This window comes from Lepidochelys olivacea (assembly GCF_965140295.1).
Source record: "Lepidochelys olivacea isolate rLepOli2 genome assembly, chromosome: 8".
In the NCBI taxonomy this organism is placed as follows: Eukaryota; Metazoa; Chordata; order Testudines; family Cheloniidae; genus Lepidochelys; species Lepidochelys olivacea.
This window is the reverse complement of record NC_140418.1, coordinates 74,975,916-74,993,241: the sequence shown is the minus strand read 5'-3', so window position 1 is coordinate 74,993,241 and position 17,326 is coordinate 74,975,916. Positions and strand designations below refer to the sequence as shown.

Sequence of the window (17,326 nt, the reverse complement as noted above, 5' to 3'; positions counted from 1 at the left end):
ACTCATACACATAATTCGATGCATTTGAGTAGTCCCACTGATTGAGTTCAATATGCCTACTTGTATGTACATTTACTCACATATGTACGGTTTCAGAGTAGCAGCCGTGTTAGTCTGTATCCGCAAAAAGAAAAGGAGTACTTGTGGCACCTTAGAGACTAACAATTTATTTGAGCATAGGCTTTCATGAGCTACAGCTCACGTCATCGGATGCATTTACATATGTAAGTGCTTCAGGAGAGGGCCTTCAATTGACAGCTCTGTGAGAAAGGGCTCATGGGTAAAATTTTCAAACGTGAATCTGTAACTTATGTGCAGATTTTTAAAGGTACTCAGGCATTGCTGCAGTCACAGTGGCAAGAACATTAATCTCATTTGATTTCAATGGGAGTTGGGTGCCTAAATACCTTTTGAGGATATAGGTCTTAGTGCCTGCGTCCCATTGACTTTCAAAGAGACATATGCTCATAAGCCCCTGTCTCTTAGGTTCCTAAATTATTAGGGTACTTTTGAAATCTGCCCCACATGTAAAGTGCCATGCCTGCCTATCGCAATATCTATGTATCACTTGATGATTACCTGTTCTGTTCATTCCCTCTGGGGCACCTGGCATGGGCCACGGTCAGAGGACAGGATACTGGGCTAGATGGACCTTTGGTCTGACCCAGTATGGCCATTCTTATGTTCTTATACAATGTTGCATAAAAATAAAGAGTAAAATTTCCTAACTCTGTTGAACTTCTGTACTTCAATGAAAATAACTTCAGAGGCTCCTCAATGCTTTATTAATTTAAAACGTTATTCCAATAAATATGTACCAATAAACATAAGACACTCCATAAAATCTAAATAAAGACATTTACAATCCTGCCAACAAAGTAAAAACAGCATATTTTTCCACTGAGGTACACACAGGGTCATTTAAGGCAAATTCAATCAATTACACGTTCATAATTATTCCTGCCCACCCTCGGCATGGTAGCAGGTAAAAATAAAAATAAAAATAAAAAATCCTAATACACAAACAAGTCTATCAATAACTTGTTAGCTACTTCCCAGTTATTTATAATCAAACCCAGAGTGCTGGTGCCGATGGTCATTCTGGACAGAAAGCCTGTGTCTGCTATTTGGTCCTGTCCTTTTCAGTCAGGGGCAATGTTATTCTCACGAGTTCCTAGTTATAAGGCATTACTTTGTGCTTTGGCTTTTCCTGTTGAGTCCTTCATAGGCTTCTCCTTTCCCAACTGATGTAGAGCAAAATACCAACCTTTTCAGACGAGCAACCCCTAACACACACCCTCCTAACACACACACACACACACACACACACACACACAGGCCTTGTCTATACAGACAAACAGAGAGGGATGGAAGGACAGGAGACAAGGGCCTGACCCTCTTCTCACGCTAGTTTTACAGCAGTGTAAGTCCCCATTTACACCAGTGTAAGTGAGATCAGAACCAAGCCCAAGCTGATTCCTTGGTGCTAAAAGCAGCAAGATATCCAGTCCAGCTCCTCCACTACAACCCCTCCTGACAGAGAATGATCAATAAAGCTAGTTAACAGTTAAACTCAACAAAAGTAAGCACTTTTCATAACGTTACCTAACAGCTCAGTGTGTTTATCATGTAAACTCTGTTTCCCTGCAAGTTAATTTCAAAAATAAAAAGATGAAGGAAGTCATCTTTGCCATGGGTGAAGGACTTTCCAGCTCACCGATATTTTCTAGCTTATCCACACTTGGAGCTTCAGGTTTCAGATGGAAACACTTATTTTCCAGTGTTGAGAGAGAGAAAGCCAGCCTTTCAGATCCACTTTCAGAGTCCTTCTGGTTGAACTTTCAAAGCTGTGTCCTGTCCTATCCTCCCTGAGATCCTTCCCCAAAAAGTAATGCCAGGGTCTGTGCTAAATGGCATGATTCAGGGCCATCAGGGAAACAAGGGAGTCTCTTCACATAGTGTTGTAGGTGCTTTCTGTATCGCAGCTGGGTCTCATTTCAGACCATGTTGTGTCTCCCGATGTCTCCTTAAATCCACCTTCCTCTGGAAGCCTTTGCCACACAGATCACAGCCAAAGGGCTTGAAGCCGGTGTGCTTGCGACTATGGGTGATGAGGTTGGAGCTCTGGCTGAAGGCTTTCCCACACACCTGACACTTGTGGGGCTTCTCACCTACAAGGAGAAGGGGATAAAGAGGGCAGGCCCCATATCAGACAATCAGCATAGCATCCGAGCAGATCCAGGACAAACTAGCCATAGTCAAAGTGCCCCATGCTTTGAAGTGATTACCACGCTGCAATACTGTCATCTCTAAGTGACCATTGAGCGGGGTCACTCTCCCTGGGACAATACTATGGGTGAAACCCTACCCCATTTAAGTTAATGGCAAAACTCCCTTTGATTTCAGTGGGGACAGGACTTTAACCTACGTCTCATTTCAGTAATGTATGTTACCAGATTCTGGTCTCACTTATGCCAGTGTAACTCCAGAGTAGATCCATTAGCTGATTTAGAATCTGGCCAAAGATTTGGACAATAAAGTCCAATTTAAAAAAACTGATTGTCTTCCTTCTTCTCTTCCCCCATCCCAGTTTACTATTTAAATGGTTCAGCTGAACCAAATTTTTCAAATGTAGCCACTAAAGTTTAGGTGCTCAACCTAAGACAAATTCTAAGTCAGCCAATGGGTTTACTCTGAAGTTACACTAGTGTAAGTGAGACAACTTTATAATAATAATATTTAAGTTTGTTTTTCACAACCACTTGTGACCTCTTTGAAAGTCAAATACTTTGACAAACAGCATTGAATTTATATATGTATATTCAGATCACTATCATTTTCTATGATTTAAATCCATGATGCTAGCAGTTTGAAAGGGAAGCTTTATTTTCAAAGATCCCTGAGAAAACCTGCTGCCTTTTTCAACAACATTCTTTGAAAAATGGTTTCCTTGAGTATCTGCAGTGTATTAATTTCCATATTCATTATCACCAACAATGAAACTTGAGAACTATGCACCTCTCCTCCCATTATATGCCAGACTGCAACCATTTGATTGGAAAGTCCGGGTGGAAGCCCAATAGATAGATAATCTCTGAGTAAATATTTAGACTGAGAGTTGGACCCTGGGTCCTTGAGTTTAGTGTTTAATCTAGAGGAGGAGGCTTCTGCTGCTGCTATTGTAAAGTGGCAGGCTATGCAGATGGAGATGCAGCAGTCAGATTCACCTGTCATTTTCCAAGGGCCACAGCTCTAAATCAAGGCGATATGAATATATTGCTCTACAAATCATCTTACAGAGAAGCCCTTCTGAATAACCACAGGGAGGATCCTATTAAAGCAACACTGATTGTACAGTGAGGATTTCAGTTATTAAACAGAAGCTGTTCATGAAACCAAGCTCAAATTTCCCTTCTTTGCACTATTGCTCCACTTGGGTTTCCACAGTGTGAGCTACCCCGGTGGGGCAAGGGCCCGGCAGAGGGAGCTGCATGTACTGGTCTAGCTGAAGATGAATGGATTGGTGGGAGGGGAGAATCTCCTCTCCAGAATCTATTCTAATGGATAGGGGCTGAATGCCAGCTGCTGCAGGGCTGACCTGTGTGAATGAAAGTGTGTTTCTTCATGTCAGATTTCTGGTGGAACCGTTTCCCACAGTACTGACAGGGGTAGGGCCGGGTGTCCGAGTGGATGAGCAGGTGGGTAGACAGAGTGGAAGATCTCTTAAAGCTCTTGCCACAGATCTTACAATCAAAGCTGCGTTCCTGCAAAGAGAGGAAAGACACACACTCCGTTATGCCTCTCCCGAGATCATAGCCATGCAGTCAGCCTGCCAGTGCATTAACAAATACCCCCATCCCAGCAACCACATCCTCCTCCCCAATACCCACTAGGCCCAGTGGAGGCACTAACCTTGGCATTACTGCCTCACTTGGTAAAACACATCCCTGATTCACAGTCAGATAAATTCACCTTCCTCCCAATTCTATGCACCACTCAGACCTAGTGATTTAATGGAATGGCTCTTTCAGACGAAGGGACTGTGTGAGACTAGCTACTTTGGTGCCCCAGACTTTGCACTACATATGTGCACATTCGAGGGGGCTCCAATGGAGAAATCATAAGCCTTTGCTGAGCAGCCTGATGGCCACAATACAGCCCAGTGGGGCATTTGGTTAATGACATTGCAAGGTACAGGACCCCACCTGACATCTCAACAGTGCTGAGGACTGTGGGAGAGTGAGGCATTGAGGGGAACTTTTGGATTGGGTTGAATTCTGTTGGGAAGTTATTGTTTGCTGCTAGTTTTATTTTTCATCAACATTCAGGTCAAAGGTGCCTAGGGCTTTAAGATAAGAGCCTTTTTGACTGTTAATATTTTTATAAATCAAAATACATATACTGGAACCACCACTACCTTTCCCTTCACTTATCTTCCTGTCAGACCCTTAGACAGCCCATCACGCTCTCCTCTCCTTGTTTCCCCTATGCTCCCTCTCTAGACACCCCATTGCAAAATCCTCTCTTCCTTCAATGCTTCTTCCCGTACCACATACTCCTCTCTTCTCCCAGCACTCATACTCCTCCTCCAAGGCCACGTTATGCTTTTCAGACATGTCTGCTTTAAGTCTATATTTGGCAGGCAGCATTTGCTTGTTGTGCTTGCCCCCAAATGCTTCCTCCTCAGGGTTTTAATACACGGCATTGCTCTTTTTTCCACTGTTTAACTGGCGATATTTCCCTTCCTCAGATGCCATGCACTTGCACCCTCATTCGCTTGCAGATAAAACAACAAAAAAGTCTCTCTGTAACTCTATCCTCCTGAAGCTGACTTTGGGAGGGAAGATTTGCCAGGCCAAGTGAGTGGGTGAAGGGAAAATATTGTACAGTATCAGCAGGTGGAAAAAGTTACAAATCCTCCTACCAAAGTTAACAACCATATTCTTCTTGTGTGTGACTCAGATCACATTGAGATGGGTGAAGTCTGCTCTGTACACAAGACTGGGTATTCAGGTGCTCCCTGCACACCACACACACACACACAGAGTAACTAAAAAGGAGGGCAGATTCACTCCTTTTGGGGGCGAGCTAGCAGGGTGAAGACAATGAGTTTCTTTAACGGCTACAAAAGTCCACCATCCTGCTGCAAGATCCTAACTTTGTGTCAGAGTAAGACACAAATCCATGACATGAACGGTTGTTTTATTTGTAAAGTACCATAGGTGTCCATAGCTCATTACAGACAAACATGGGGCCTGGGAAATATGGAGGAAGTTCGGTATGTATTATATTTTGTTAATTTCATTCTCAGTGTTTATAGTGCCTGGATCCAGGATGCCCACCTGTCACCATGTTCTCCTCATTCAAGTGCCCACCTGCCACTGTGCCCCCATCAGCACTCTACTTCCTCTGAGATCCACTATGCCTCTCTGACCCCCTCATCCTGGGTGCCTTCCTGCACCATGGCCCGCTCACCCTAAGTGCCCATCAGCTCCCTCCCCTCATCTCAAGTGTCCATCTACCACCATTCACTTGCCTCTTTGGCTCTGTACCCATGGCCCAGGCTACCTGCCTTAGCACTTCATGCCCCCACCCATGTGCCCGCCCTGGCTCTTACTTGGGAGTGAACAGTCTTGTGCTGCTCCAGGCTGACCGCATGGCCGAAGGTCTTGCCACACATGTCACAGGCGAAGGGTCTGGTGCCGCTGTGCGAGCGGCGTACATGCACCTCCAGGCCATGTGGGGTGGAGAAGACCTGAGGGAAGAGAGCACACAGGGGTCAGGCAGGCTAGAATGGGGAGGCAGGGGCTCAGGTAGGACCAGAGTGGGGGTGGTCGGTTCCTACCTTGCTGCACTTGATGCACTTGTAGGAGCCAGTGCTGATCAGCAGTGGGCGGCACAGAAGCTCTGACTCCACCTTGATCCCACCTGGGCCTTTCTCCTGTTGCAGCCCAGGTTGGGCCTCTGCATAGAGGCCTGGTGTTGCTGCTGATGGCCGCTCGAAGAGTCCCGGCCTAGGGGAGCTGAAGTCACCATAAAGTCTCAGGGCTGAGCCACAGTCTGCACCGAAGAGAGCAGACTCCGAGCTCTGCTCACAGAAGAGTCCCAGAGCTGAGCTACGCTCTAGGGTTGGGCAGGGCCTGTAGTTCTGCACCAGATGCCTCAGCTCAGAGCTGCCCAGGGTGCTCCATGCATATGGCTTGAAGGGCACTGAGAATGGGGGCGCCTCATCCAGGGAGGGGCAGACAGAACGCTCAGACGCTGTGGAAACACAAGGAGAGGGAGCAATTAGTGGGGTTCATAGCCACCACCCACTGGGCACAAAGCAGCACCTCAGAAGCCCAACATAGGGTCCAAAGCCAGAAACCTATCAGTGCTGTACACTCACTCACATGAGGGCTGCCTCTAACCTCTCACAAGGGGCGGGAGAGGGTTGTTACCCTGCATAGCACACTATAGGCTTAATGCAGTCATTCCTACACTCTGCACATGCTGCCAAAGCCAGCTTTTCAAAAATGGCCACTCATTTGGGTTGTCTCAGTTTTTGGGTGGCCAACTTGGAACCTCTGGCTTGATTTGCACAAGTGTTGCTCATCTGCATCTCCCATTGACTTTGACTGGAGTTTTGGGTACTCAGCACTTATGAAAAACATACCCAATATGTGTCTCAGACTGGGCACCTAAAATTAATGGCTACATTTGAAAATGTTGGCCTAAATGACTAGGCAGTAATGTAAAGCACACATAATAAATAAATAATGAGCCTAGTTCTTATATAACACTTTTCATATTCTCCTACATATACCATTATGGACATGCCAGTAGCAGCTCCCTAGTTAAAGGTGTGATGCATTTTGCACTTCTGGCAGAACAGAAATCCTTCTGTTTCCCAATTTAATGTCTGAATTAGTCTCCAGATTTGGCACCATAAGTCTTTAGAGGACAGTTGAATTGTCTCTGTAATGTTCCTCACTTTTGCAGAGGAAACATTTTAAAATGGTCTCTTGCTGAAATGGAGATGTGTAATGCTCACATTTCTCTGGGTTCCTCTAGTGAAGCAAGCATGGGCCCCACAAACTCTGAACTTTGCAAACTCCAGCCCTGACAAATATGAAAACCATGAGCATAAGCCACATTTAAAATTAAAGACACAAAAGAGAGTGATTGCCCTTCCTGATCATAACCTACATGAATTGCATCACAACAGACTGTTGGAGGCTCAAATCCATCACTTACTTCTGTTTTTACTAATAAAACTAAAACAAAAAAGTTCAAGATGCTCTGAGTTTTGTACTTTGCGAAAATTTCCAGCCAGCTTTAACTTGAGCCAGCAGTTCTATTCATACCCCGGTGAGGGAGATGGGCAGCAGGGATATAGAAATGGGCTCTGGGAAAGAGCTTGAGCTCTGGAGGGCCATGAGGATTGAGCAGGGAGAGCTGGGTTTGGAGGACGTGGCTGGTCAAGTGGGACTTTTGAGGAAACGGGGGTTAGCAAAGATGTGGCAGGAGCCTGGGAGAAATAGGCTTGTGGCATGTAGCTCAGACCTAGAATATGAGACATGAGAGAGATGAAACCCAGCTGTCTCGGCCCTGACACAGCAGACCTTGAAGGGCTCCCTGAGTACTAACTACTGCCTTGGCTCCCCATCACACCAGCCAGCAGCACAGGGGAAGTCGAGTGTCTCTGTACTGAGGCATCTGTGTAACAAGGGCTCTCCATAGCATAGCTACACTATGGACTAGGAAGAAGAGGCAACAGCAGGGAGTATTTAATTCACTCTTCACATGCTGATGCCTCCACATAAAGCCATTGGGCTTCATCACACCACACTTGCCTGAACAACCCACCTCTCCTTCAGCCAAACACCTCTTCCAGCAAACTCCCACTTGTACAGCCACAGTTACTCCCCTGGCTCCTCGCATTCCCAGTCAATTCCTGGCTTCCAGAGGCAGCCCGATGAGTGGAGACGGAGCACTGAATGACTTGGCTGCTTATTTCCTTGCTTCGTGCACTTTATGTTGGGGGGGATATGCAGTCTAGAAACCTCACATCAAAATAAGGAAGATTTTTGTGTGGGAATACCCACCCACATCACACACACTCACTCCTACGAAGTGGGGCTGGAATGCTGACCCGACGGTGAACACGGTTTGTCCTGCTCTGCACTGACTGCAAAGCTGTGGTCAGCAGCATGTCAACTCTCTCCGTTCTTCACAACCAGTGTCACAGTGTTGTCAACTACTGCAATTTGATCACCACTCTCAGAGTATTTGCTGGTTCTCTTAAAGCTCCAGCTTCCGGAAGGATGTGATTTCATCAGAATTTCAGCTTTCTTTCTGTTATTAAAGTAATTTTCAGGCACTCCTGGTTGGGGTAGAAAGCTTGAAAATATGACCCCCCTCAATGCCCCAGCACTGAAAGGCAAATCAAAATACCCCCAGGGCCTTGTTTTTAAAATCTCATGATTTTTAAGCCAGTCTCTTTATTGTGGGGGGTGGGGGAGGGGCTGACATGATTTTGAACCCTGGGAGTAGGCAACAGGGATGTGGTAACATTGGGTAGTGACGCCCAGTCCTGGAGAGTCCCACCCACAGAGATACATAGCGGAGAGCGCCCCCACACACCGCGCGCACCCCCGCTAAGGGCTGGAGGGAGTCACAGAGGCACCGCCCGGAGGTGGGGCGGGGTGACACTGCTGCTCCGCCCCAGCACGCTTCCCAGCGCCAAGGGCAGTGCAAACTGCGCCCTCCCCCACGCCCCGCCAGGGCCGGGGCAGAATCATGTCCCGCCTTCCCTCCATCCCCGCTCCCGTTTAGGCGCGCACAGGTGCTGCAATTTTGCCCGGGCTTTGCACAGTTCATGCAAGGGAGGGGAAGAGCCCATCCCCCATAAGGGCTAGTGGGACTTTAGCCCTAAATGACTGAACTAGTAAATGAATAGGCAGCACCGTACGTACACAAAGATACACACACACACCCCATCTCTCTGCCTTCCTAGAGTCTTATACCTGGGGAAAGGTATCACGCAAATACAATAGCCACTATATATTTATTAGTGTATATTAATATGATTCAAACGAATCGGTTATAGACTATGAATATGTATGGCCAGGTGTTATTACATACATACATATAACGGGAGCTTATAGGTATTAATGTATTTATATGCCGCAGTAATTTGCATAATTACGGTAGATTTATGGTATTGATAAACGTTATTAGTAATACTATAAACAAATCTACTCTACGCAAATGACTGTGGCATAAATACAATATTCAGATTTAATTGTACGCACTAATGAAATGGGAATACATACATTCGTTTTGCAGGTCACACGGAATACGAACATGAATCATATTCTTTTCCACTATAGGCACATATATCATGTATTCTATAGCTTTTGTGACTATATACACACTCTCACTGCCTCTGCCCTGTATGAATTTAATTCAGAAAAGCTGTTTCTCTCTTTTCTTACTTGTCAAGCACAGCAATGATCTTTCCACAGAAGAATAAATCCCTCCGTGAAAAATCAAATATTGTATCAATACATTCCCGCGACCTAATTAGACCTTCATTCGTTTTACAAATTTCTGGGACGGAGAAGTTGGCGAGGGAATGGGCGGGGGGAGGACTGAGGGGAAAGAATTGGTGGGAGGAACTGCTTTCAGGCTTGCCAGACAGTTCGTACCTGCAGTGATGCCAATCTGGGTGGACCATTCAGCGCAACGATTTCAGCAGCATTATTAGGGGACACGCCTGTCGGGTGGGATCAGTGGATGCCAGGGACACCTGCAATCCCCACTGCACTCCTGGGGTATGTTCGTTAAGAATTTAACGGGGACAGATCCCTCCAGTATTGATGCCCCCATCGCGTAATCAGTTTCACCTAGACAAGTTTGTCTCGTGCTGTTAAGACACTGGCTCAGAACGCACCTTCCTCGACGCACTCACAGTAAATGAAGCGCTTTAGGCAAGTGAATTTTAGGAGGGGGAAAATAATCATGAAGAAAACCTAGGCGCAGATCTAGCAAAGACTGTCTCTTCAGTGATCTGTGTCCACGTTTACAGACACGAGACGGGTGAGGTAATAGGTTTTCCTGGACCATCTTTTGTTGGGAAAGAGACAAGCTTTCGAGCGCACACAGAGCTCTTCTTCAGGTCTGTGGAAGCCGGACAGCTGGTCTCTGTCACCAGCAGAAGTGGGTTCAACAGAAGATTCTACCTCACCCACCTTGTGCCTCTCATATCTGGCCCTGGGACCAAAACGGCTCCAACAATGTGTGTCCACGCTGCGGTAGGGGCGCGATCTACAGTTCCCTCTCCAGAAGCTATTAGTGTGGAGGGGGAGGGAGGGAGTGTTAATTATATTGTTATTATTAATTATAACACAGAAAGCTAAGCAAACTAGATCAAATTGCATCCCCACATTTTGTCCTGTGTACAATTTTATTTGCGTGGAATCAAAACCTGGGGGCTTTTAAAATGTGGAGCTGCTACCCTATTAGATACAGACGTGGCTATGCAGAGACAGGGACAAAGTAGGAATGAAAACCAGGAAAAGGTTTTTGTTTGTCTGTGGGGGTTTGTTGATCTTGTAAAGCTGAGACCATTTTTTTCCTTCCCCGCGACAGAAATTGTTGCTTTTTGTGCCGAGTTTATGGACGCGCACACTTGGTCTTTTTTCCGCTTTAACGGAGGCAATAAAAAGCTTTGTTATTTTTGTTATAAAACGACACGATTGTATTTTTAAATGAGATAGTATTCAAGCCAAAAAGTCAGGTCTGCATCTTCTCCCACTGCTCCGGCCACATCAAAGGCACAACCCAGGCGCTAGAGACAGGGCTGTAGCTATAAGTGTGAGCTTCCCGGGTTTGGGGTGTTGAAATCTGACCGTCATTATTTTCATCTGTTTTTCAGGAATGCATTTTTAGAAAAGAAAAAAATCCTTTTTTAGACAAGAAACAAGAAATAACTTGAATGGAGGTTAGGAAAGTGTCTAACAGATAATGCGAACACACACACACACACTTATGTTTACTATAGGTGTATAAATAGCCTTGTATCTACATTTACTAGCTTTCATAGCACGTATCCCCTAGCGCAGCCCGATCTAGCGTATAAGCAAACTCCTCAGAGACCTTCAAACACTGTAGCAGCCTATTATATTTAGACACCAACAAAACCAATGTCATACTCCTGTGATTTGCATTCTTCAGTATTTCAAGGCTCTTCAGTCAAATTATTCTTTTCTATTCTTTCGTGCCCATGCTCAATCCGAGCTCGATCCTGCTCTGTATGAAGCCAACAGGAATGTTGCACTCCGTGAACTAAAAATACCTCTCTGGGCGCAGGTTTAAAACCGGAGTAACATGCACAGGGAAGCTCATTTCTAACCCAAAGCAATGTACAGGGGGTGTCGGGATTCGGTGTAACACACAGTGGAGGTTTTCTTCCTAATAGCTACACGAACTTTGGTAAAACAATCGACAGCTTCTGCGTTTGCATTCGTGCTGGTCAGCGCCGATCAGGAGTGGACCTGGCAGGGCGGTTTGTAGCCAGGAAGCCCCCTCATCCCAAAACAGCTAAGCACGCTCCAGCCCAGCCGATTTCCGCAGGCTGGGCCTGACCCCGACGGCTTGCTCCCCGAGAAGAGGCTGGAGAGGGAGACAGACCCTTCCCCTGGGCTGCCAGCCGCGGCCCGCGCCCCCTCCCCGTCGGAGACCCCAGCCCGCAGGCGGTGCCGGGTCCCGGCTCCGGACCCTACCTGGCGAGACGGACGGGGACGGGGGTCTCCAGAAGTCCTCGAACTCCGACGCTCTGTCGCAGACGCTGCCCTCGCAGCTGGGAGCCGAGTCGGAAGCGCCGTCGATGGCCTCGCTCAGGTGGGATTCCGGGGAGGAGCGGCCCCGGGGGGGCTCCGGGTCCAGGAGGCCGGAGCTGCACAGACCCGTCTCTCCCGGGATCTTATTGTCTGCGGGGGACAGAGGCCAGAAGGGCCCTTACCCCGGGGCAGGTGGGGAGAGCAGGATCCCTGAGACCGCCCCCCCTCCCGCCTCCCTGCTAGAGCAGCGTCCCGCCGCGGGCAGCCCGGCAGCCTTGCCCGGGGCCCCAGCAGCGCCCCTGCCCCAGCAGCCGGGCAGCGTCTCCCTCTGTCCCCGCCGCTTCCCCAGCTCAGCCCCGGCCCGCTGCTTTCCGGGGGCTGGGCTCGGGCCGGCTGCCCGGGGGTCCCCATTCAAACACTAGCCGAGGGCAGGGGGGTCCTCGGGACAGCAGGGGGCTGGACCGCAGCTCTGGCTGCCGCTTGCCAGGCGCTGAACTCCCCCAGTAATGGGCGGGCACCTGGCAAGGGGCAGGCACGGGGCAGAGACCTGGTCGCTGGGATCCCCTGGCCCTTGGGCCGCATCGCCTCCCCCCGCCTCCCCCAGTGCCCCATTGCTACACGCACCAGCCCCCCCGCCGCACACACACACACAATCCACGGGGGCCGCCTGCCTTTGCCCGGCGAGCGCCCCCGAGCCCCCAGCCCGCCCTCCCAGGGCTCTGTGGTTGCCCCCCTTGGCGCAGGTCAGGCTCCGATCCCCCACCGCCATCGGTACCGCTCCCAGGCGCGCCCTGAGCTGCGCCCGTGGCGCCGCCGCCCCCGGTTGCCGGTGCCCGCCCTACCTGTGCAGATTTGAGCCAGCACGTTCTCCAGGCGCAGGCTGTAGTCCTCGCCCGGAGAGCGGGGCTGGTGGTAGCTGTGCGCCTTCTTGCTCTTCACCAGGAAAGACCTCGGCATGGTGAGGCTGCTCCCGCTCCTGCGAGGCGAGGCGCCTGTCACTCTCCGCCACTGTGTCCGCGTCCCGGGCACCCCAAATCACTAGCAGCTGCCACCCGTGAATCGCCTTAAATCCCCAGCCTTGGATGTGCTCTGCAGAGAGGTTTGACAAGCCATTGGTTAGGGATCTCCTGGGGGACTGGGACTCGGGACAGGGCGGGGAGGGGCGAGGGGACGGGGCAGGGGAGGAGCATGCGTACAAGACGGCCGGGCTCCGTTCACCAGGTGGCATTCAGACAGGTGGCTTCAAAGCGACGCAGCATCTCCAGGCGCATCAGCCACAAACGGGGCTATCGGCTGGGGGAGGAGGGCGGGGAGGGGGGGGGGGTCCCGTTTCTTAGGTGTCCCAGCCGGCTGGGCCATCAAGGCCGCAGCGCTGCGAAGGAGGGACACTGCTCGTTCACCCTGTTGTTACTCAAACGCGGGCGTTACGCAGCCCCCCCTCTTATCTTTCATCAGGAGGGCGAACTGGTGCGAGAGGTGCTGCTTGCCGCTTCCCGCAAACAGGCATCCCGCAGACGGGGAGAAATAACACGCGAGTCGCCTTTACACCGTCCTCACCTTGGAGAGCTCACACAGGAGCAGGCTACCCAGGCAGTGCAAACGAGGCGGGTCATTCCGTCTGCCAATTTACCCAGCTTGACTTGAGCAAATTCGTCACTCACACAATCCCACCAAGAGACCGAAAGGCCACGTGCTCTCATTCTCCCCCCGCCCCCCCCCCGAAACTGCTAATAACAAATAGCTGGAGAAACTGATTTCTAATCAAACTTCCCTGAGATGTCTGAGTTACAGTATTGTAATGTTTTGATCATTTGCATGGCTGTAAAAATTGTAAAAGCGGCAGCATTGTGCGCAGGAACAATATGGGTTATTTTCAGGCTCTTCCCTTTAAGAGACTCTCGAGCAATAGCTTGTATCGGATTGATTTTGTGGGAGGTAAAGTGCAAACAGAAAATAGTGGAGTCTTGCTCTGTTCTGCTGAGCTTCAGCACAAGGGGAGTCCTGGAAAGTTTATTCAAGCACACCAGGAAAGAAATGCCAGCAACGCGCCTGCTGTCTGCTGCTGCTGGAAAGTAAGGGGAGCAGCAGCCTTCAACCTGCTGTCTGATCTCTGGATAATTTAGTGAGATCACCAGTGTTCATTTACCCCTCCCCCTACTCGGTTAACAATCCCTGCCAGACACTTGATTCTGTGTGGACAGTCTCTTCATAGTTGCATTAGATCCAGGAGCTTAAAGCCAGCAGCGAAGCTTAGCCTCCTCGGGGACAACACCACCACACTTCCTAAAACGATGTAACCATTGCATGTACTCCGGACAAGTCTGAATGACGCTGTATTTCTGTCCCAGAGACTGTCCGCTAAAGGGTTTTCGGCCACATCAATGGAAATGGGATTAATTTGCTTTTGGGGGGGAGGTATAATTAAATCAACAAACTAAATCCAGAATCTGAGAGTTATCCATTTTGGAGCGTCAGGGTATAGTCCGGTCCTATGTCAAATATTCGCTGTTGAATAAACTTTTAAAAATACGAAATTGTAAAAACATTTTAACGGTAACATGAAAACCCGAGATCTCTCCACACACTTGGATCGAAAAGAGAAGGGGGGAGAAAAGCTGTTGACAGGTTTCCTTTGGGGTCTCCGTAATCGGGGGTTTAAGGAACAGACGGGTGTGCAATTCAGATCAGCTCCGTCTCATACAGCCTCTGAGCTGGGCTGTACTCGGCACTTTGCAAGAGAGAAATACCCCATGTCTGAGCTCTAATGCGGGTTTGTTCTCCACCAACGCCGGCTCTCCAGCCGTGGGGTCAGGAGCCAGCCTGCGCTTTCTATGAGGAAAGAAAGGAAGATCCTGGATCTTGTCATTGAATTTTAGCTGGGTTTGTTTTTCCTCTAATGGCTTCAGTTTGTTATGAACAGCTAAAAGAGGTCCCGTCTGATTTCATTTACCCTGGTAGGGCCGGGCCCAGAGGGGAACCAACAATTGCTACATAGACATTTTTTCAGCGGGCAGCTCTGTACTTTACAATACCAGCAATCAATCGATTGCCTTTCATTGCTCACCCCGCTGTTTTAATATTTATTCCGCCTCGTTCGTTCTTTTGCCATCGAAAAGATGGAAACAAACATCGTAAATGTTATTCGGTGGGATCATTGTTAATCCCCTGTACATTAAAATAGAGGTTCTCTTTCCAGGATCGCCCGAAAAGCAGCTGTTCTCTTCGCTACAGTATTTTCAGATCGTTCTGTTTGCTAGGAACTGGTGGGAGAGTTTCTCATCTGGTCCACCTGTTCCTTAATTCATCCTTGAGAAGGAGGCACGGTTAACTGTGAAAGGAAGGGGGTAAAAATCAAAGTGGCTTGATAAATTTGTTGACATCTTTATCGTGAGCCACAGGAGTCTGCCCTCTATTGATTCACTAACACCGCAGCACAGGGGCCTCAAAATATTTCAAACACTTCAAAAATCTCAACTTCTGCTTTTTTCCCTCCAAAAGCTCGGGCACGTCTGTGCGATGGGTAGCACCCCCCAGCATCGCTCCTTGCGTGCGCTCCGACACGTGTGCGAGCGCGGGGCTGTCCACACTGCCCGGCTTATCTTTCCACGCACTACTTCCACACACCGTTGGAAAGGAAAGTTACTTCCTTGCCTTATTCCACTTTGTTAGAGTAACTCGCTGCTTTCTCTGAACAAGACAAATCGGTTTCCTTATCTCAGTTCTGGCTGCTGCTTAAATCTGCGCTCCCTGCTGAAAACCAAGGCCAAACTTTCTGAGATCGCAGATAATCCCAGCCAGTAAATGTGGGAACATGATTTCCCAAACCCACCTGGCATTATCCGACCCACCCGTAAGCTTTGGCAGGAACTCGGGGAGCGTTTAAAGAAGAGCAGAGCTGTTCTCGTCCCTCCGGGCCCGGGAAATCAAAGCGAGACCCACATTGCCCAGTGATGCCGGCGCTCAGGCTTTTCGGACTCAGGGGTGTGAGATTCCGACCCTGTCCCGGGGTCAGTCAGTGATGCGGCGAGGGCGCAGGCCTGGCTTTCCAGCAGCCTGCTACATTTCGGCCTCGGTTTTATCTCTGGGCGATTAATGGTTATTATTCGCCACGTGCTTTCGTTTCATCGTCTCTCCCCGCTCCCCGTCGCCGGGCTCTTATTAGCTGTTCTCCTCACTGCATAAGGAGAGGGAGGGAGGCAGCGAGCTGCTCCACCCGCACAGCGGGGCACTCTCAGCCCTTCGCAGGAGGGCCGGGCACAGCCAATTTCGCTTCCCTGCCGTGGCCGGGGCGCTCCGCAACGCGCCCCGCGCTCCAGACGGCTGCTGGAGAGGAACCCAGGCGGATCTGCCCTCGCTCTGCCCCGGGGAGACGTGTGTCTAACTTCCCCTCCCCTTCGGGGCTTGGGGCAGGGCCGTCTCCCAGGGGAGCTGCTCGCACAGGGGCTGAGCAAAGAGCAGCGCTGGTAGGTTTGTCCTTCGCTCTCAGTGAGACCCGCGGGCCAAGGGGGACAGGCCATCTCCCCCAGCCGGACAGGGAAGCAAGGCAAGAAAAGGAAAGCAGCTTACCATTTGGAAGCGTGGCTGCAGACACCTTTGTGCCGCACCGGCTGCTAGTTTAGGTGACTTTAAATTTAGGCTCCCTTAAGGAGAGCTGGTGTTTGAGTTTGCCCCCCCCCCTTTTTTTTTTCTCAACTCCTTCAGAGCTCAGCCCCCAAAACCACAAATTCCACTTCCTGAGCGTTAGGAGCTTCTGCAACAAAAAATGCTTTTAAAAGCCTATCAAATGAACGCCGGGTTTTTTCTCTCTCTCTCTCTTTCTCTCTCTCTCTCTTTTCCTTAAACGAAAAGGTCTTACCGTATTCAGCCTGGCAGGGTTCGCCGGGGTGACATGCAAGTGTCATCCTGCAATAGGGCGTTTCATTTCACTCGGGGTTCTGCTCTAGAAATTACACACAGCGAGCTGAACTATTCTTGGATCCTCTTCAACTTCCGCAACGAGAACAGGTCACAGATTCAAAACACAGATTGACTCAAAAAAGGGGGGGGGGTTGGGGACTGTGCTCGGAGGAGATGACACAAATCTTTCAGGGGCATTCAAACCACTCCACTCAGCCCCCCACCCCTCTCCAGTCCTAGGAGGCCTGAACAACCCCCTCGGGGCAGTCTAGACGGGAATTGTATTGTGGATGGGGTTTAAGACAGAGCATTGTACAAAGGAGACCTTCCCTAGCCTAGAATTAACTTGTTGTGGAAACTCTTTTGGGATAAATACACCCAGCAGCGCTGAAAATACCATGACACCCAAACCTAGAGGTTTGCTCATTTCCCTTTGGATTTAGGTAATGGTTAAATATGGAAGAGGTAGGCGAGATTCTCTCTCCCGCTCCTTTGCACTGAGGTTATTGTAGCTACAGAGTGATTCAAACACCGCAGGCAAGAAACACAGTCGGGAAACGACTGCCTTAGAGCTGCCTTCCTTACCTAATTTCCGGTGGTCAGTT

The 17,326-nt window shown here is 49.4% G+C and overlaps 1 protein-coding gene across 3 annotated transcripts; it reads right to left on the bottom strand.

The window, feature by feature from the left end:
* Positions 1-802: 802 nt before the first annotated feature.
* Positions 803-16,756, bottom strand: GFI1 (growth factor independent 1 transcriptional repressor). Of its 3 annotated transcripts, none has more exons than XM_084635829.1 (7): positions 16,681-16,756; positions 12,668-12,914; positions 11,769-11,975; positions 5,846-6,261; positions 5,618-5,755; positions 3,599-3,764; positions 803-2,171 (listed from the first exon to the last, which is right to left on the bottom strand). In XM_084635829.1, the coding sequence occupies exons 2-7, from the start codon at positions 12,780-12,782 to the stop codon at positions 1,993-1,995; spliced, it is 1,221 nt and encodes a 406-aa protein (XP_084491955.1). In that variant the 5' UTR covers positions 12,783-12,914; positions 16,681-16,756; the 3' UTR covers positions 803-1,992. The 3 variants fall into 3 exon arrangements, with proteins under 3 accessions (XP_084491955.1, XP_084491953.1, XP_084491954.1); XM_084635827.1 differs by lacking the exon at positions 16,681-16,756 and adding an exon at positions 16,392-16,474; XM_084635828.1 differs by lacking the exon at positions 16,681-16,756 and adding an exon at positions 13,383-13,456.
* Positions 16,757-17,326: the final 570 nt, after the last annotated feature.